The following is a 21,462-nucleotide window of genomic DNA, read 5'->3' as shown; positions in this document are numbered from 1 at the left end:
TTGTCAAAAAAGCTGAGAGAAAAACCATTTCTGGAAAGGGGTTGATGGTAGTTAACTGTACTAAATAGTGCTGAGTTCAATTAAAAGAAGGACAGACTCTTTGATTTGGCAAGATGGAGCTCATTCATGACTATGAGTATAATAGGGGTCACATGGGATCAAAGAAGATTCTGTCATGGCTGGTGATTGTTTTTTCTGCCTTATTTTATTTTCTAAAGATGGGAGTTACAGGTACATAGTTGCATAGCGATGGGAATGATCCAGGAGTATATAAATGTTCCAGAATATGTGCCAGAACACAATGAAAGGGTGGCTTATAGTGGACAGAAGGCAGAGAGTTTGGGAATGGTGTTGACTGCCCTGAGGTCTTCTTAATTCTTGCTGTAATTCCTGGTCTTTCAAAGTAGTAGTGGTGGAGAAATACACACATGCACATATACACGTTCAGATTAGTCTTATTTTTTGCACATCACTTGTTGAATAATTTAAATCAGAAAGATGCCCTAATTTTTTATCCCTTCTTAGCCTGAGTGAACTATGTTATATGAAACCCCAATATAAGTGCCATCTCAAAGCAGACACCATCATTTCATGTAATCCTTTGTTTTATATACAGGAAATGGAAAATATGGTAATATTAATGAAATACAGTGAACTCTTGAGGAATCCTTAATCAAGAGGTAAAATATGTATTTAAATAATTTGCTGTGGAAACCGAATTTTGGCTCAAGCAGCTTTCTATTAAATGTTCTTCTTTCTATTTTTTTCATGGAAAAGTAAACTTCAAAGAAGGCTATTTTAATTTGCAACGATGTGGAAGGAACTAGGGTGTATTATGCTAAGCGAAATAAGTCAAAGAAAGACAAATACTGTATGATTTCACTCTTGTGGAATTTAACAAAATAGATGAACACATGGGAGGAGGAAAAAAGGGAGAAACAAACCATAAGAGACTCTTAAGAATAGAGAACAAACTGAGGGTTGGTGGAGGGAGGTGGGTAGGGGATGGGCTACATGGGTGATGGGTATTAGGAGGGCACTTGCTATTGATGACCACTGGGAGTCGTATGTAAGTGATGAATCACTGAATTCTACTCCTGAAGCCAATATTGCACTGTATGTTAACTAATTAGAATTTAAACAAAAATTTGAAAAGAAAAAGTAATAAAGACTCATTTTCCCTGCTCCATCCAAAAATGGGTTTTCTTTTGAACCTACAACATCAGCCATAGAGTTGTAATTCTAGGAAAATATTTACACCATAACTTAGGTGTGTGTGCGAACAGGGTTGGTGAGACTGAGGATTTCTCCAAAGGCTTATTGTCTGTGTTGAATTACTGTCTGTAAGTTGCAACTGCCATCTCAATGCTACAGGGACATTTCGGTGGATGTGAAAATGGCTACTTTTCTGTTTTCCTCCCCACATAACCCTTAGCTGCTCCTTGTTACTCATTAAGAAAATTCTTATAAATGATTTTTATTTCTGACCATTCAGTTCAATATCTCAAGTGTCTGGAATAAAGATTATAAAGATAATTTTATGTTAGTGATTTAGAGAATGTGGACATTTCATCTTGAGGAATTTGTACTGAAACCGGTAGTTTGGAATGGAAGATCAGGACAAATCTCCCTTCCGTATCAGAAATGTTCCACTTGCTTCTCTCATTTTTTTTTTCTTGCATAAGACTCAGCAATGAAGCAGCTTGTCAGAATCAGCTAATTCAGCACACTTTTCCTCAAGTGAAGGTGGGGGGGGGGGGGCCGGGTAGAAAAAGAAGCTTAAATTCAGTATTTTTATATTTACACTACATAGATGACAACTACTGTAAAGTCTTTGCTTTTGTTCTTGTGACTCTCGTAACGGGTATCAGTTGCTACCACTCACCTTTTTAAGGTAGTTTTTTCTCTCACTTTTATTATAGCTCATTTTTATTAAAAAGAGAAATACAAGAAATCCTAATACCTTTACAGTAAACCATTAAGCTTCCGTCATCTTCCTCACTCAGCCTCTCGGGGTGCAGTTCTTCTTTGAAGAGAACGGAGGTGTCTTCTCAGTGCATCACCACAGATGGTTAAGCTTTCTCCTCCTCAGAGAAGGGAGGGCTGCCTAATGATCATCAAATATTTTTAACTCTTTTTTGGACTTATTTGTTCATGACATTTTTAAAAATCCCAGTGTAAGAATATTATTGTAGGCATTAAATGGAGTATAGAGTATCTTTAAATTTAAATAGGGTATTATTTACATATAAATCTCTACCCCATAATCCAAACGAAGGGACTGTATTGCTACATTTCCCATAATAATGAGGGGAAAATATTGATTGCTCTTCTAACTAGATGTTTTACTTTGGGGGAACTTAGTGACATACAAATCATCTGTGAACAATACTGAATATACCTAAGAATATGTACAGCATTCATTCGTGTAGTACTTACGACCAACTTTTCCCCACCCTCTTGGTAGAATTGTTTCCCATGATGCTCCAGTGTTCTGTTACCATGATTACACACTGTTTAGTAGTTAGATGTTGAAATTAAATTAATTAGTTATTTGTTGAAATTCATTAGTGTTTGGGTCATGGCATTTTTACTTATTTTTTGCAGCTTTGCTGAGGTATAATTCTTCCTAATGAAGTGACCCTTTTGTCATGATATAATGACCTTTTTTATCTTTTATTATAGATTTTGGCTTAATGTCTGATGTAGATATAACTACCCCTGCTCTCTTTGGTTTGCATTTGCATGGAATATCTTTTTTCCATCCCTTTACTGTTAGTCTCTGTGTCCTTAAAGCTGAAATGAGCCTCTCCCAGGCAGCAGATGGTTGGGTCCTGGGTGTTTTTAATCCATTCAGCCACTGTATGGCTTTTAATTGGACAATTTAGTCTGTGTGCATTTAGGTTTTTGTTTGTTTGTTTTAGAGAGAGTGCAAGTGGGGGAGGGGCAGCGAGAAAGAGAGAGAGAATCTTAAGCAGGCTCTACGCCCAGCACAGAGCCTGACACAGGGCTCAATCTCATAACCCTGAGATCATGACCTGAACTGAAATTAAGAGTCAGATGCTTAACTGAGCCACCCAGGCACTGCAGTCTGTGTTCATTTTAAGGTAATTGATAAGGGGCACCCGGGTGGGTGGCTCAGTCACTTAAGCATCCAACTTCAGCTCAGGTCATGATCTCACGGTTCGTGAGTTCAAGCCCCACATCGGGCTCTGCACTGACAGTGTGGAGCCTGCTTGGGATTCTCTCTCTGCCCCTCCCCTGCTCATGCGCTCTCAAAATAAATAAACTTAAAAAAATAAATAAAGTAAATGATAGGTGTGGACTTACTCTTGCCATATTGTTTATTGTAGTTTTGTAGTTCCTTTATTCCTTTCTTCCTCTCTTGCTTTCTTCTTTTGTAATTTAATGATCCTCTGTAGTGGAATGCTTTGATTCCTTTCTCTATCTTTTTTTGTGTACTTACTATAGGTTTATGCTTTTTGGTTATAAGGCTGACTTAAAACATCTTATAGTTATAATCGTCTGTTTTAAGCTGATAAGTTTGTATACAAACTTCTACATTTTTATACTCTCGCTCCCAGTTTGTGTTGATGTCACAATTTACAATTCTTAATAGTGAGTATCCATTAACAAATTATCACTATAGTTATTTTTAATACTTTTGTCTTCTGACCTTTATACTGGAGTTATAAGTGATTCACCCACCACAATTACAATATTAGAGTATTCTGGATTAAACCACACACACACACACACACACACACACACACCTTTACCAGTAAATTTTATTGTTTTATAATTTAATATGTTTTCATGTTACTAATTAGCGTCCTTCACTTCAACTTGAAAAAGTCCCTTTAACACTTCTTGTAAGGCTGGGCTATTGCTAATGAACTCTTTCAGCTTTTGTTTGTAAAACTCTTTTATCTCTCCGTCAATGCTGAAGGACACCTTTGCCAGGTAGAGGATTCTTGTTTGGCAGTTTTTTTCTTTCACACTTTGAATACATCATCCCACTATCTCTGGCCTGCTAGATTTCTGGCTGAAAAACTGGCTGACTGTCTTATGGGAGTGCTCTTATATGTAACAAGTTGTTCTTCTCTTGATGCTTTTAAGATTCTCTCCTTGTCTTTTAACTTCTGACAATTTAATTATGTGTTTTGGTGTGTGTGTCTCTTTAGATTCATTTTGTTTGGTATTCTTTGGGCTTCCTGGATGTGTATGTCTGTTTATCTCCCCAGGTGAGGGAAGTTTTCAGCCAGTATTTCTTTCAATAAGCTTTCTGCTCCTTTCTTCTCAAACCTGTATAATGGAAATATTTGTACCTGTGATGGTGTACCATTAGTGCCTTAAGCGATTCTTTGCTCTGTCTTTATGTTGGCTGATCCTTTTTTCTGCCTGATATAGTCTACTATTGAACCCCTCTGTTGAATTTTTTCAGTTCAGTGATTGTATTCTTCAGCCGTATGATTTATGTTTGGGGTTGTTCTTTAAATATATTTTGTATCTCTTGGAGAAATTCTGTCTTTCCTCATGCATTGCTCTCCTGACCTCAGTAAGAATCTGTACAACCACTGTTTTGAACTGTCTATTAGGCAAGTCACTTATTTCATTAAGATTGCTTTCTGGAGATTCATCTTGTTCCTTTGTTTGAAAGATATTCCCGTTTCTCTATTTTTCTTGACGCTCTTGGTCTCTGCACATTAGATAAAGCAGCCACCTCTCCTAGTCTTAACAGAGTGGTCTTATGTAGGAGATGAACCTTGTCAGCTTGGCCCAGGTTCTTGGTTGTCTCTCAGACCTCTGTGATCATTCAGTCTGCTGCCTTTGTTCTTAGTTCCCAATAGTTGAGCCTGTACCAAGACCTGTCAGTGTTCCAAAGGGGAGAATCTCAATCAGCACCTGGATGCAAGCTGATTAAAAACTGTACCCTCAGGCAGCAGCTGGAAATGTAGGTAACTAAGCCCCTTTGAGAGAAACTATGAGATGTGTCTTTGCCTGCTCCCTCTGCACTGAGCCCAGGTGTGTAGCCACAGGGGGAGAGGGATGCTTCTAAACCCATTTAAAAACTGCTTCTTTGTTACAGTCCTATAGGACCTGTGAATATAAGCTCCATTGGCTTTCAAGCCAGGCAAACCAGGGTCCCATCCCTCAGGTGGTTGTCATAAATGTTGGGTAACCAGATTGTATCCACACTCCTTCCAGAGAGATGCTGGTGGTCTTGTTTTATCACTGGAGTGAGTTAGAGGGAGAGGACAGGGGAAGGCCCCATCAGACAACTTCAGTCTCTGGGGAAGACTATAGCCAACCCCTGAATGTGTGCTAAATTAGAAACTGGACCCTCAGGAATTAACTTATAAAGTATGCCATCAAACTCTTTCATGGAAATACTGGGAGATGGGCACTTTTGCCTGCTCTCTCAGGGCTGAGCCCCACAGGGATGGCTGTAGGGAGTGCTCACACATCCATTAAGAACCATTTCTTGGTTTTGTGTATCTCATGGACACAGGCTCCACCGGCTTTCAGAGCCAGTTGTTTTAGGGGCCTTTCCTTTGGGTTGGTTGTTTTAAAAGTTGAAATACTAGATGTGCAGTCCAAACCCTTCATTCCTCAGAGAGAAGTTCGGAGTTGGGAGTTCCCTTCCTGTTGTATGGTGCAGTGCCAGGGATGGGGTTCAGTCAAGAATGTGTTTCAGCCTTTCCTACCCACTTTGATGTGGGTATTCTCTCATTCACCGGATATGGAAGTCGCTCAGCTAGTTTCTGGACTTCTTTTAGAGGGAAATGCTCCATCTGTGGCTATACACTGAGTGCATCCAAGGGAAGAGGGAAGTCCAGGACCTCCTAGGTCACCATCTTGGTCCTTCCTCAGCAGTTTTACTTTTTAATTTTTCCCAGAAAGAACTAGAGAAGCAGAAGAGAATTAAGAGGAACCAACAGCTGGAAGCAGCAGCTAAAGAACATTATGAAAGAGTGTTGCTAAGAAAAAAAGGCATGGAGCCTTGGAAAAGATTGAGAATGCAAAGCAAGCAAAACATTCAGGTATAGTGTCACGAACTTCCTCCCAAAATTACAAAATGAATAAATAGAATTTTCAAATAGAATAAACCCCCAATTAGGATTTGATGGTTGTTTGTTTGGTGTTTAAAAGCCAGAAATATTATTCCAGACCTACTATTTGAGTATATGTATTTCTTTATTTGGGATAAGAGCTCAGATTTGGTCATCAAAGATGGAGGAAGATTTCTGTAATTAGGTAAGTTGGAAACAAAGTGAGGTTTGTTTTGTTTTGTTTTTAGTTTTAGAGAGGGAGTGGGGGGGAGGGAGAGAGAGAGAGAATGAATGAATGAATGAATGCATGCATGCATCCCAAGCAGGCTTCATGCTCAGCATAGAACCCAAAGCAGAGCTCGATCCCACAACCCCGGGATCGGACCTGAGCCAAAATCAAGAGTTAGGCACTCAACTGAGCCACCCAGCTGCCCCAAAATTAGTAAATGTTTTTTTATTAAAGACTTTCAAAGTAAGATAAAGAGAGGCCTTTCTCAATTTTAGCCATGTTTTTAATAAAGAGAAAATGACTACCATAAGGAATATTAGTCAGGTTTCTACTTCAATAAAACTGCATAACAAACAGCCCTCAATAATCAGTGGCTTATTTCTTACTCACATGTCTGTGGCCCAGTTGTCGATTACATTCAGATCTCTCCAAAGCCTCTTTCTGGCTTCAGCAGTAATTTAGGCCATGCTTTTACCTGGTAGATGTCTGAGGTACCAAGACTAAACCCAAATATGTACACCAATACAAAGCCTCTGCTTGTATCACATCCACTAACATTTGATTGGCCAAAGTAAGTACCAGAGCCAAACTCAAGATCATTATGGGAGAAAAAGTTTCCTACTTCATTGGGAGGCACTATGATATGACACACAAAAAGTATGGGTGTATAATCCTATTATAGGGACAATAATCTACTCTGCCACACAGAAATACATAAAATCAAATAACATTAAACTTCAAATTTACCCACTACATAGGGCAGGACATTCTAAACTAAATGATCAGAAGCTCAAAATGGATAAAATGTTATTTTCAAAATGCTGTCTAATAAGCACAGTAATCTATACTAGTTATGACCACTTTTACTTACACATTTGGCCAGGTTAATACTGAAAAGTAAAACTAGCATTTTTGATTATGAAAACCAAATATAATAAGAGTCCCACAGAATTGAGTAATGCTGTAGGTTATACCTCTGTGCACATGACTTAGGCAGTTTTTTTCCTCCCTACCTAATCTATTCATTCTTCATTCTCTTTGTTCTCTTCCTGTCTTTCACACTTTCTTTCTACCTTCCCAAAATGTCCTTCCCACTGTCTTTTCTCTGTCCCTGATTTTTTGCACTCAGCCTCCTTACCAGTGGTTCTGGAACTGTTGAGTATTCCAGACCTGCTGATGAAGTCAGTTTGTGGTGATCAGGCCTGAGGGCAAGAGGATCCATCTGTGCCCTAAGCCATTGCTTTTTGCTTTGGCTTTTTCTTGTAATGAGATAGGAGGGCTGACTCCCTGGTCTTCTGAATGAATGAATCTGGAAATGAAATTTGAAATTTGAATTGAAATTTGCTTCTTGCAATATACTACCAAATGATAAGTTGGTTATATCTGATAGTTTGCTATCCAATTGAATTTCTAGTTTTGTTTTACCTGGCTTTTGTATATTTTGGGGAGATTTTCAATTATTAATACACAAAGAAAAAGTAGACAGGGAGTGGAAAGACTCACTCATATTTTTATAAGCTCTTCTTTTGTCCTAATTTTTTACTAAACTAAACCAAAAAAGGTATAACATCTTGGAGGCTCCTGGGTGGCTCAGTTAAGCGTCTGACTTCAGCTCAGGTCATGATCTCACAGTCTGTGGGTTTGAGCCCTGCATCAGTCTCTGTGCTGACAGCTCAGAGCCTGGAGCCCTGCTTCAGATTCTGTGTCTCCCTCTCTCTCTCTCGTTCCTGCCCTGCTCATGCTCTGTCTCTCTCTCTCTCTCTCTCTCTCAAAAATAGGCATTAAAATTAAAAAAAAAAATTTAAACATAAGGTATAAGATTTTGAAATGAAATTGAATCTATGGGTGAATAACCAAATGAAAAAAAAATTTTTTAAGTTTATTTATTGGGGTGCCTGGGTGGCTCAGTTGGTTAAGCATCTGACTCTTAGTTTCAGCTCAGGTCATGATCTCAGTTTCATGAGGTCAAGCCCCATGTCAGGCTCTGTGCTGCCAGTGTAGAGCCTGCTTGGGATTCTCTCTCACTCCCTCTCTGCCCCTCCTCCACTTGCACTGTCTCTCTCTCTCAAAATTAATAAATAAACTTTAAAAAGAAGTTTATTATTTTTGAGAGAGAGAGCACAAATAGGGGAAGGGCAGAGAGAGAGATAGGGAGACTCAGAATCTGAAGCAGGTTCCAAGCTCTGAGCTGTCAGCACAAAGCCCCAAACTCATAAACTGTGAGATCATAACCTGAGTGGAAGTTGGATGCTTAACCAACTGAGCCACCTAGGTGCCCCCAAATTAATTTTTTTTAATGTATTAGAATGTAAAAATAGGAGTTTGAGTCCAAAAGGACAATTATAGGCTTTAAAAATAGAAAATCCCTAAATAGATTATTAAAAATAATAGTGATAATAAATGAATAATATAAAAACAAGAGGAAAAAACATAAGAGACTCTTAAATATGGAGAACAAACAGAGGGTTTCTGGAGGGGTTGTGGGAGGGGGGATGGGCTAAATGGATAAGGGGCATTAAGGAATCTACTCCTGAAATCATTGTTGCACTATATGCTAACTAACTTGGATATAAATTTAAAAATAAATAATTAAAAAATAAAATAGAAAAGCCCAATTAAAATAAAAATAGGAAAACAGTTCTGAAACCAGTATTTCCAAACTTTTCTGTTCATAAAACCTGTTTTTCTTTTCATCTGGAGAACTTCTAAAAATGAACATTCCCTGGTGCCCCCTCCAGGTATTCTCAGTAGGACTGAGTTGTGGGCTGGTATATGTGTCAGGGAATCTGCATTTTTTAAAAGTAGCCCAGGAAATTCTGAGTGGTCTGAGCACCACATTTTAGGAATCACCTCTGCAGCTTATGACGAGAGTATTAGCTTCCTATTGTTGGTACAACAAATTACCACAACTTTAGTGGCTTAAAACAACCCATATTTATTATCTTAAAATCAGACTTGCGGGGCAAAGGCACGTTCCTTCTGGTGGTTCCAAGGGGGTATCTGTTTCCTTGCCTTTTTCACCTTCTAGCGGCCACCTGCATTCTACTGCCCCCTCCTCAAATCACTCTTCTCTCTTGCTTTCATTTCACATGTCCTGATACTGACCACCCCCCCAACCTCTCTCTGACAAGGATACTTAGAATTACATTTAGGGCTCTCCCACATAATCCAGGATAATCTCATTTAAGATCCTTCACTTAATCACATTTTAAGATTCTTCACTTAATCACATTTGCAAAATCCCTTTTACAATGTAAGGTAACATATTTCCAGGAATCAGGCCATGACTGTCCCTGAGGGGCCATTATTCAGTCTATCACAACAAGACAGTAGAATTTTAGAACATTAGCAGTCCTCTCCATCTCTTTTTTTTTTTTTTTTAATTTTTTTCAACGTTTATTTATTTGTGGGACAGAGAGAGACAGAGCACGAACGGGGGAGGGGCAGAGAGAGAGGGAGACACAGAATCGGAAACAGGCTCCAGGCTCCGAGCCATCAGCCCAGAGCCCGATGCGGGGCTCGAACTCCCGGACCTCGAGATCGTGACCTGGCTGAAGTCGGACGCTTAACCGACTGCGCCACCCAGGCGCCCCCATCTCTTTTAATATGTAATAAGACAACTGAGCCTTAGGAGAGCGGACGTGCTCTAAGTTACACAGCACATTGGTTACAAAGCTAAAGTGTGGCACCCGTTTCTGCCAGAAACCCTGCCCAGATCTGGCATTCCTTTGAACTGTGTAAGAATCAGAGTATTTGTGTAGACAACAACCACCAGTTGAAACTTAAAAAGTAAAATGAAGTAAAAGAAAAAGTTCTGGAGGACAGTAAAAGGAAGGGGTTGCTTCTTTACCCATCAGAGTTGGCTTCCAGAAGAGATAGAAAAAAGAAAGGTCCAGTTCAACAGTTCCTGGCTTGTTTGTAACATGTTTTCAGAAGGGTTATTCAGCTTTTCCCTTAAACTCATATATGCTATATGCTATTTATTCCAACATCCATTTTCAGAATTTCCATGGGATTTTCTGATAATCTTTTTCTTCTTGGTTCTCTGTTTTCCCAGAGAATAAAAATCAGGGAGAATAGGAGGCTCCCCTTGCCTTTCGGCTCCCAGGCCAGGATGAGTGAGGACAGGCAGTGGTCTCAAGGGCCACAATGGCCTCCTGGATGGTTATTTTGACCAAGAAATATGACTGTCAGGAGATTCGCTTGGATCATTCACAGTGCTGGATAGCTAGACAAGGCTTGGGAAAATTTCTAATTGTCTGGACAGGATTGAGAGAGAAGGATTTTCCCCTCCTGCCTCTTAAAAGAATGTAACAGTTACCTTTTAAAACCCATAAACTCTGAGTTACATGTTTGTTTTGATAGAATGATGCTCTGAACCTTTTAAGTTGGTAAGACATTAAATTATTCATCATGTTATTTTCCTATCAAATGTTTTTGTGGTTTATTGATAATGTCTAAATTTCAATTCTGGTGACAGCTCATACTATAAAACTAATTGAAAGTATTGGCATTTCTTCAGTTAGATGGTGGTTAAGTACATACTAGAGAAGTTTATTATGGAGTTGCTGTCTAAGCTCCAGGAGAACAAACTGAGAATGTCAGCTACTCACTTCAAAACTCGGTGCAAGTGAAATATGGCTTTGGAGGTTCATTCCATTTCCCTAATAACCAGCCAGTCACTGTGGTCTTTAGGGAGTCATCGCTGAAAGGCTATACATGATGTGAATCTAAAACCCCCATAAAAAAGGGTCAGTAGTCAAAGCTCTTAGTCTGAATGTCCTTAGTATTCTTACCTCTACAACTACCTACATGTATTTTATAGCATCGTTTGCTAAGGTGATTTGTGCTTTCTTAAATGATTAACCATATAAGGAATAATTTCCTTTTCTCATTTAAAAACTTCTCCAGGTGGCAGAAGAACATCACTCTTTGGCTCTACAGAGGAAATGCCTGTTGTCTTGGCTCCAGTATAGTCAGGAAAGCCTGGCTAGGAAGACAGCCTGGGCTGATCAATTTTATTGCCAGATATTGCTTAGGAGAGTTATCCGGAGCTGGCTACAGGTAAGGCCACAGGGAAGGAAGCTTTAAATACATGTCCCTGCTCAGTCCCATGTAAGAAAATCAGATGCAATCCAGATGTCCATAATCATTGTTTTTTCAAGAATATAGAATAGTCAATTCAGTTCCTTGCTTTGAAATGAATATGAAAATGTCAAATCAATTCTTAGTATAAAACATTTCACAGTTTCATAAGCTGTTTATAAAGTGTAATGTATCATTACATCAGCTTTTGTTTTTATACTCATTTCTGGTTTCTTGTCCCATAATTGCTCAAGTGATTTTACTAGAACCCTACCCCCGTCCCAGGCTTATAATTGTTTCTACACCTCTGGTTCCATTATTGTTTAATACATTGCAGAGGATGTTATCTTGGCTGCCATGTTGTCTTTTTCTCCTTCTGCCTCCAGTGTCCTTTCTTCCTTTGTTTTGTGTTTGCTTCAATTCTCTTTTGTACTGCTTATTTGTTCCAATTCTTTATGATATTATTTGTCTCACTGTTATTCCTGTCCTCATCCCTAGTACATGACCGAACTGGAGGAAGACATACGAAAACTGTGTGTACATTTTCTTCAGAAGAAGATGTTCAGGGCCTGGTTTAACGTGGTCAGGGAGGCCAAGACTGATTCCCAGAGCAAGCACAAGATGGCGGTGGAACATAGTGACAGGTGAGGTTCTGATTTCTGAGAAAATTCACTCAGACTTCACAGCTGCTCTGCAATATATTGTTTTATGTTTATTTATTTATTTTGAGAGCGAGAACATGAGCGGGGAAGGGGCAGAGAGAGACAGAATCCCAAGCAGGCTCCACATTGACAGCATGGAGCCCGACTGATGTGGGACTAGATCTCAGGAATGGTGAGATCATGCCCTGAGCCTAAATCAAGAGTCGGACACTCAGGAGCCACCCAGGAGCCACTCCGCCCTTTTTTTTTATTTTATAGAGAGAAAAACAGCAATCAAGACACGAGTTGGAGGGAGGCAGAGAGAGAGGGAGAGAGAATCTTAAGCACATTCCACACTCAGCATGGAGCGTGACATAGGGATCCATCTCACCACCCTAAGATCATGACCTGAGCTAAAATTAAGAGTCAGATACTTAACCGGCTAAGCCACCCAGGCACCCCTACTCTGGAGTATATTCTATGCCCAGAGTATGTCTGAAAGATGAGGTGGGGGCTAGGAGAGCTGGACACTCGAAGATACCAGAGAAGGGTGAGAGTCCTAGCTTGCCCACTGACTACAAGGATGAAGGCAAGGCAGTGAACTCCTAGAGCTCCAGGGTCCCAGTCTTAAAATGAGGAGGAGGATGCCTGCCCTCTCCACCTCTCTAACTCACAGGGGCTTCCCAGAGGATAAAATGATAAGAAATCCATGAAACACACCCGAGCAAAATGTATCGTATACTTTATTAGTCATATAGGTTTATCTTTTAAGTTCAATTATTTTAACATTTATTGTGAAATATAACACAAATATAGAAAAGTGTGCTTAAATCAATCATACAAATACAGCCTACTGAATTACTGTGAATTGGACACTCGTGTCACCATCACTCAGGTCAAGAAACAAGACATTGCTGGCCCCTACAAATCCCCACGGGCAACTTCCTAATTGCAAGCCCTGCCCTTCCCTCCTAAAGGTAAACTACTCTCCTGACTTTTAAATAATGAGCATATCCTGGGGCACCAGAGTTGCTCAGTCGGTTGAGCATCCGACTTCAGCTCAGGTCATGATCTTACCATCCATGAGTTTGAGCCCCACGTCGGGCTCTGTGCTGACAGCTGGGAGCCTGGAGCCTGCTTCAGATTCTATGTCTCCCTCTCTCTCTCTGCCCCTCCCCTGCTCACGCTCCATCTTTCTTTCTCTCAAAAATAAACATTGAAAAAAAATTAAAAAAAAAAAACAAACAAGCACATCCTTGTGTTTCTTTTCCCTTTGACCTAAGGATGAAGCCTTCAAGGCTATAATTTCATGTTGCCTGGTTTGGAACTTGATATAAGTGAAATCACATTGCCATATTTTTATAATACAGTGATGTTTCATTTAATCCAGTGTCCTTGCAGAATAAGCTATTCTATGTAAGTTTTTTCTTGGTTTTCTACTTTTAGGCATTTTGGATAGAAATGTTCTAAATTTCATTACATACTTCCCTTTGAGAGTAAATAAATGACCTATGTTTTGGTGATCGGTTGTCATTGCTTATGAACATAATGTGGTGGGCATATATCTCCAAGCTCTGAGGTGGCAAGATTGTTGTGTAGGTAGAAAAGTGACCCTTTCCTCATTACACCCAGATTCATTTTTGGTTGCTTTGTTTTCATTTGTGTGTATGTGCCTATGTGAGTGTCTGGTTTTTATAAAAGTGTTCCTATCTTGTTGCTGCTAGGGTGCCCACCACCCACAAAGCCTGCTCACCCTTGTTTAATTTACAGGTTACTAAAATCTGTGGGCTGGGAAAAACCTCAGTAAGTTGATTCTAATTTTGTCTAAAATAAAATAAGCAATGAGGGGTGCCTGGGTGGCTCAGTCGGTTAAATGTCCAACTTCAGCATGATCTCGTGGTTCATGAATTTGAGCCCCAAGTCAGGCTCTGTGCTGACAGCACGGAGCCTGCTTTGAACATTTAATTTTTTTTTTAACCTTTATTTTTGAGAGAAAGGGAGAGACAGAGCGTGAACAGGAGAGGAGCAGAGAGTTAGGGAGACAGAATCCGAAGCAGGCTCCAGGCTCTGAGCCATCAGCACAGAGCCCAACGCGGGGCTCGAACTCACAAGCTGCGAGATCATGACCTGAGTTGAAGTCGGATGCTTAACCGACTGAGCCACCCAGGTGCCCCAGCACAGAGCCTGCTTTGGATTCTTCCTCTCTCTTTGGAGACTCTTTGGAGTCTTCCTCTCTCTCTCTCTCTCTCTGCTCGCATTCTCTCTGTCTCTCTCAAAAATAAATAAAAGACTAATAGATAAACTAATTAAAATAAAATAAAATAAAATAAAAGTAAGCAATGAGAAAGGGTACTCAGAGGATTTGCCTTTGAATAAACACTTCAGTTTGAAGGTTGAAGTTTCCTCATGTGACCCTGGACAAATAACCTTTTGAAGCCTCCTCATTCCCTGTTTGTAAAATGAGAATAACAACAGAACCAATCTTAGGGAGTTGTTGAGAAGACTAAACAGGCTAACACAGTACCTCACTTAGTGCATGCTTAGCCCCAAATAATAGCTATGTTTTGTTTACTGTCATTATTAATGTGTTGTTATTAAACATCTTGTTTGTCCACTTTTCTTTCTGTTTCTCAGCTGCCATGTACTGAGAGACTTATTGGGGTGGCTGCACAGGACAGCTAAGAGAGGGCTTTCACACACACCAGAGGGTGGGGTGCAGTGTCAGTGTTTCCCTTTTCAGGCAAGGAGACTGAAGCTACAAGCAGGTAGGTAAACTGCCCAAGGCACACAAATAACAAATGGTGGAGCCTGGCCTCTGATTCAGGCTTTCTGACTCCAAACCATTCTCTTCTTGCTATATCCATCTCCTTCCCCAGTTTTCTAATTCAATCTAATTCAATGTAAACTATAAAATATAGTAGTAAAATAGTGGTCCTATTCACTGAATATTCAGTTATGAAATCAATGTGGGAAGCCACACATTCAACAAGAAATAAATTCTCGACCAGTGTCTATTTGATATAAAAGCGTCGCGGAAAATTCATGGCTTCACTCTTTGCTCCATTCCCCGGGCACCAGCCCCATTGGCCTCCTGGTGTTCCTCAGACAAACTTCACGTCTGCTTCACAGTTTTCACAGCTTTCACATGACCTGGATCAATGCACCTCCCTGACCACCCCATCTCCTGTCTATCCACTGGCATGCCCTGTTTTCTTCATAGCACTTGAGACTCTCTGAAATTACATAATTTATTGTTTACACATTTATTGTCTGTCCCTTCCAGCAGTGGAAGGGCCACATCTGGCTCACTACTGTGTTTTCAGTGTGTGACAATGCCCAGTACACGGGTACACAGTAGATACTTGGTACATAAATGAACGGATTTTCTTACAGGAATGACACTGTCATTTAGTCACGGGTCTTTTAAAAGGACCTTTAACAAGTTGATATTCAAAGTTCTTATTCAATGTTGTATGAATGAAAATATTGTCTAGAAAAGCTGTGGGTGAAAGAGAAGGAAAGAGAGACATTTGTAAGTGTGAGGCCTCACCTTAAAGTTGCAGTAATTCTGTCAGATGATCCTAATAAGAGCATGAGGTATAATCTTATATATCTGTACCACTTCTCAATATATTACTTTATAATTACATATAGATTTCTAATTTTATAAATGTGGAATTTTATACTTGGTGGGGATGAGATGTCAGCCAGACCTAAGTGTCTCATTATCACTATTTCCTGTGTAGTTCTGCAGTTAGAGCTCAGCTGTATGCCTGTCCAGTGCCTCTCAGATGAACCGGTATATATTTATATTTTTATACTATAGATACTACTCTATTTGTTTTACATATGTGATGGCATTGGATAAATGACATCTCCATGATTAAGCAATTATTGTTATCCTCATTGTTTCATTTTCTTTTAATTCCAGTATAATTAACATATAGTGTTAGTTTCAGATGTACAATATAGTGATTCAACAATTCTATACATTACGCAGGGCTCATAACAATAAGTGCACCCTTAATCCCCTTCACCTGTATTATCCATTCCCATACCCCTCTCCCCTCTGGTAACCACCAGTTCTTTATATTTAAGAGCCTGCAGGAGGGAGCTGTTTGTCTCCTTTTTTCTTTGTTTTGTTTTCCACATGTAAGTGAAATCGTGGTATTTGTCTTTCTCTGACTTATTTCACTTAGCATTATACCCTCTAGATCCATCCATGTTGTTGCAAATGGCAAGATTTCATTCTTTTTTATGGCCTTCATAAATATTTCATCATATATATACCACATCTTCTCTATTCATCTATTGATGGACACTTGTGTTGCTTCCATAATGTGGCTATTATTTTTTTTTTAATTTTTTTATGTTTATTTTTGAGACAGAAACAGAGCATGAATGGGGGAGGGGCAGAGAGAGAGGGAGACACAGAATCTGAAGCAGTTCCAGGCTCTGAGCTGTCAGCACAGAGCCCAACACGGGGCTTGAACCCACGAACCGTGAGATGATGACCAGAGCCAAAGTCGGACGCTTAACCAACTGAGCCACCCAGGTGCCCCCATACTGTGGCTATTGTAAATAATGCTGCAATAAACATAGGGGTGCATATAATTTCAAATTAGTGTTTTCACACTTTTGGTAAATACCCAGTAGTGGAATTACTAGATCATAAGGTAGTTCCGTTTTCAATTGTGGTAAGAACCTCCATACTGTTTCCAGTGGTTACATTAGTTTGCATTCCCAACAGTGCACAAGGGTTCCTTTTTTCTCTACATCCTCGCCCATATTTGTTGTTTCTTGGGTTTTCAATTTTAGCCATTCTGACAGGTGTGAGGTGATATTTCATTGTGGTTTGAATTGCATTTCCCTGATAATGAGTGATGCTGAGCATCTTCTAATGTGCCAGTTTGCCATCTGTGTGTCTTCTTTGGAGAAATGTGTCTTTCATGTCTTCTGCCCATTTTTAAATTGGATTGTGTGTATGTGTGTGTGTGTGTAATTATATAATTTCTTTATATATTTTGGGTACTAACCCCTTATTTGATATATCATTTACAAATATCTTCTCCATTCAATAAGTTTTCTTTTTGTTTTGTTGATTGTTTTCTTTGCAGAAGCTTTTTATTTTGATGTAGTCCCAATAGTTTCTTTTTGCTTTTGTTTCCCTTACCTTAGGAGACCTATCTAGAAAAATATTGCTATGGCTGATATCCAAGAAATTACTGCCTGTGCTCTCTTCTAGGATTTTCATGGTTTCAGGACTCACATTTAGGTCTTTAATCCATGTTGAATTTTTGTGTATGGTGTAAGAAAGTGGTCCAGTTTCTTTCTTTTGCATAAACTGTCCAGTTTACCCAATATGTTTATTGAAGAGACTTTTTGCCATTGTATATTCTTGCCTCCTTTGTTGAAGATTAACTGCCCATATAATCATGGGTTTATTTCTGAGTTCTCTATTTTGTTCCATTGATCTGTGTGTCTATTTTTGTGCCAGTTCCATTCTGTTTTGATTACCACAGCTTTGTAGTATATTTTGAAATCTGGGATTGTGATACCTTCAGTTTTGTTCTTCTTTTTCAAGACTGCTTTGGCTATTCAGTCTTTTGTGGTTCTATACAAATTTTTGGATTATCTGTTCCAGTTTTGTGAAAAATGCTGTTGGTATTTTGATAGGGATTGCATTAAATCTGTTTTGTTCTCCCAATTCATAAGCATGGAATATCTTTCCATTTGTTTGTGTAATCTTCAATTTCTTTCATGCATGTTTAGTTTTCAGAGTACAGGTCTTTCACTTCCTTCGTTTATTCCTAGGTATTTTATTATTTTTGGTGCACTTGTAAATGGGATTGTTTTCTTAATTTCTTTCTGCTACTTCATTGTCAGTGTATAGAGATGCAATGGATTTCTGTATATTGAATTTGTATCCTGTGACCTTAATAAATTCATTTATCAGTTCTAGTTTTTTGGTTGGGTCTTGAGGGTTTTCTATAGATAGTATCAATCATCTTCAAATAGTGAAAGTTTTACTTCTTCCTTACCAATTTTGATGTTTTTTCTTTCTTTTTCTTATCTGATTGCTGTGACTGATTGCTTTTTCTTGACTGATTGCTGTGTTCAACAATATTATGTTGAACAAAAATGGTGAGAATGGACATCCTTCTCTTATTTCCTGATCTTAAGGAAAAAGCTCTCAGTGTTTCACCACTGAGTATGTTATTTGTGGGTTTTCCATATGCGGCCTTTATTACGTTGAAGTATGTTCCCTCTAAACCTACTTTGTTGAGGGTTTTTATCATGAATGAATGTCATACTTTGTCAAGTGCTTTCTCTGCATCTACCAAAATGATCATATGGTTTTTATCCTTTCTCTTAGTGATATGATGTATCACACTGATTTGCACATATTGAACCACCCTTGCATCACTGGAATAAATACCACTTGATTGTGGTGAATGTTTGTTTTAATGTATCGTTGGATTCAGTTTGCTAGTATTTTGAGGATTTTTGTATTTATGTTCATCAGAGATTGGCCTTTAGTTCTCTTTTTTTGTATTGTATTTATCTTGTTTTGGTATAATACTGGCCTCATAAAATGAATTTGGAAGCTTTCTTTCCTCTACTATTTTTTGGAATAGTTTGAGAAGAATAGGTTATCAACTCCTCTTTAAATGTTTGGTCGAACTCACCTGTGAGTTTGTCTGGTCCTGGACATTTGTTTGTTGGGAGTTTTTTACTGATACAATTTCATTGCTGGTAACTGGTCTGTTCAAATTTTCTATGTTTCTAGGAATTTACACATTTCTTCTAGGTTGTCCAATTTGGTGGCTTATGGTTTCTCATAGTATTATAATCCTTTGTATTTCTGTGCTATTGGTTGTTATTTCTCCTCTTTCATTTCTGATTTTGAGTCCTCTTTTTTTTTTTTTTTTTTTTAATGAGCCTGGGTAATGGTTTATCAATTTTGTTGATCTTTTCAAAGAATGATCTCCTGGTTTCACTGATGTGTTCTGTTGTGTTGTTTCTTGTGTTTTTGTTTTGTGTTTTAGTTTCTATGTCATTTATTTCTGCTCTAGCCTTTCTTATTTCCTTCTGGTTTGGGCTTTGTTTGTTCTTCTTGTTGTAGCTCCCTTATGTGTAAGGTTACGTTGTTTGAGATTTTTCTTGCTTTTTGAAGTCCGTCTGTGCTGTATAAACTTCCCTCTCAGAACAGCTCTGGCTACATCCCAAACATTTTGAACCATTCTATTTTCATTTTCATTTGCCTCCATGTATTTTTTGACTTCCTGTTTTATTTCTTCATTGACTCTTTCATTGTTTAGTAGCATGTTATTTAACCTCCATGTATTTGTGGTCTTTCCAGATTTTCTCATGTGGTGGATTTCTAATTTCATGGCGTTGTGGTCAGAAAAGATGCATGGTATGACTCTGATCTTTTTGAATTTGTTGAGACTTGGTTTGTGGCCTAACATCTGATCTGCTCTGGAGAATGTTCCATGTACACTTGAAAAGAATATATATTCTGCTGTTTTAGGATGGAATGTTCTGAATATATCTGTTAGATCCATCTGGTCCAATATGTCATTCCAAGCTATTGTTTCTTTGATTTTCTGTTTGGATGATCTATCCATTGATAAAAGTGGGGGGTGTTAAGGTCCCCTACTATTATTGTATTACTATTGATTACTTCCTTTATGTTTGTTATTAGCTGCTTTATGTATTTAGGTGTTCTCTTGTTGGGTGCATAATTAATTGTTATATCTTCTTGTTGGATTGTTCCCTTTATGATTAGGTAGTACGCTTCTTTGTCTCTGCCATAACACATGGTAATTAAAATGGCAAAGAGTAGTGATAAAGAGAGTTTTAAAATCAGCAAAAGAAAAGTTACATTCAAGGAAAACCCCATAAGGCTATTAGCTGATCTTTTAGCAGAAGTATTGCAGACCAGAAGGGAGTGGTATGATACATTCAAAGTGGTAAAAGGAAAAAAATCTACAACTACCAATATTCTATCCAACAAGGCCATCATTCAGAATGGGAAAGACAGAGTTTCCCAGACCAAAACAAAAATTAAAGAAATTCATCACCACTAAACCAGCCCTACAAGAACTCTTAAAGGGAACTCTTTGAGTGGAAAGGAAAGACCATAAGCAGGAGTAAGAAAAGCAGGAAGCACAAAAGCAGTAAAATTAAGTATATCTATAAAAATCAGTCAAGACAGGCACCTGGATGGCTCAGTCAGTTAAGCATCCAATTTCAGCTGAGGTCATGATCTCATGGTTCGTGAGTTCAAGCCTCGCAGCAGGTGTTCTGCTGTCAGCACAGAGCCTGCTTCAGATCCTGTCTCCCTCTCTCTCTGCCCCTCTCCCGCTCATGCTCTTTCTCAAAAATAATCATTTTTTAAAAATTGGTCAAGAGATTCACAAAATTAAAAAATGTAAAGTATGACACAATATACCTAAACCAAGGTGGGGTAGATAAAAATTTAGTACTTTTATTTTTTATTTTTTTTGCTTTTATTCTTTTTAATGTTTATTTTTGAGAGAGAGAGACAGAGTATGAATGGGGGAGGGGTACAGAGAGAGTGAGACACAGAATCAGAAGCAGGCTCCAGGCTCTGAGCCCTCAGCACAGAGCTCGATGTGGGGCTTGAACTCAGGACCCATGAGATGATCTGAGCTGATGTTGGATGCTTAACCGACCGAGCCACCCAGGTTCCCCTTATTTTTATTTTTTAAATTTAATGCTTTTAGAATGGGTTCTAAACTTCAGTGACCATCAATTTAATACAGACTGCTCTATGCAGAAGATGTTATATATAAACCTAACAGTAACCACAAATCGATACCTGGTAATAGATATGCAAAAAATAAAGAGAAATGAATCCAAGTATTTCACTAAAGAAAGCCAGTACACCATGAGAGGAGAGCAAGAGAAGAAAGCAGAGAAGAACTGCAAAAATGACCATGAAACAAGTAACAAAATGGCAATAAGTACATACTTATCAATAATTACTTTTAATGTAATGGACTAAATGCTCTAATCAAAAGACATAGGATGGAATGGATAAAAAAGCAAGACCTATCTATATGCTGCCTTTAAGAGACTCATTTCAGACCTAAAGACACTTGCAGATTGAAAATGAGGGGGTGGTGATCAACATAGAAGATGGCGGCATAGGAGGACGCTGGGCTCACCGCACGTCCTGCTGATCACTTAGTTTCCACCTACACCTGCCTAAATAACCCAGAAAACCACCAGAGGATTAGCAGAACGGAGTCGCCGGAGCCAAGCGCAGACGGGAGGCCCACGGAAGAGGGTAGGAAGGGCGGTGAGGCGGTGCCCGCTCCACGGACTGGCGGGAGGGAGCCGGGGCGGAGGGGCGGCTCGCCGGCCAAGCAGAGCCCCCGAGTCTGGCTTGCAAAAAGCGGAGGGGCCTGACGGACTGTGTTCC

The 21,462-nt window shown here is 39.1% G+C and overlaps 1 protein-coding gene and 1 long non-coding RNA gene across 5 annotated transcripts in view; one reads left to right on the top strand and one right to left on the bottom strand.

The window, feature by feature from the left end:
* The window catches only part of CCDC191 (coiled-coil domain containing 191), a 96,464-nt gene that overhangs the window by 63,691 nt on the left and 11,311 nt on the right, over positions 1-21,462 (top strand). For all 4 annotated transcript variants that reach the window (XM_040484543.1, XM_040484541.1, XM_040484542.1 and 1 more), the window contains 3 exons: positions 5,901-6,044; positions 11,194-11,346; positions 11,866-12,011. In XM_040484543.1, the coding sequence (XP_040340477.1) occupies positions 5,901-6,044; positions 11,194-11,346; positions 11,866-12,011 (443 nt within the window). The remainder of the gene's footprint in view (positions 1-5,900; positions 6,045-11,193; positions 11,347-11,865; positions 12,012-21,462) is intronic.
* Positions 3,783-7,906, bottom strand: LOC121036261 (uncharacterized). The gene is made up of 2 exons (XR_005793295.1): positions 7,421-7,906; positions 3,783-4,868 (listed from the first exon to the last, which is right to left on the bottom strand). It is a non-coding gene; the product is annotated as an uncharacterized LOC121036261 (long non-coding RNA).

This window comes from Herpailurus yagouaroundi, unplaced genomic scaffold (genome assembly GCF_014898765.1).
Source record: "Herpailurus yagouaroundi ecotype Mexico unplaced genomic scaffold, PumYag 162, whole genome shotgun sequence".
NCBI lineage: Eukaryota > Metazoa > Chordata > Mammalia > Carnivora > Felidae > Herpailurus > Herpailurus yagouaroundi.
The sequence above is the reverse complement of the archived record's forward strand: the minus strand, read 5'-3'. Positions and strand labels throughout refer to the sequence as shown.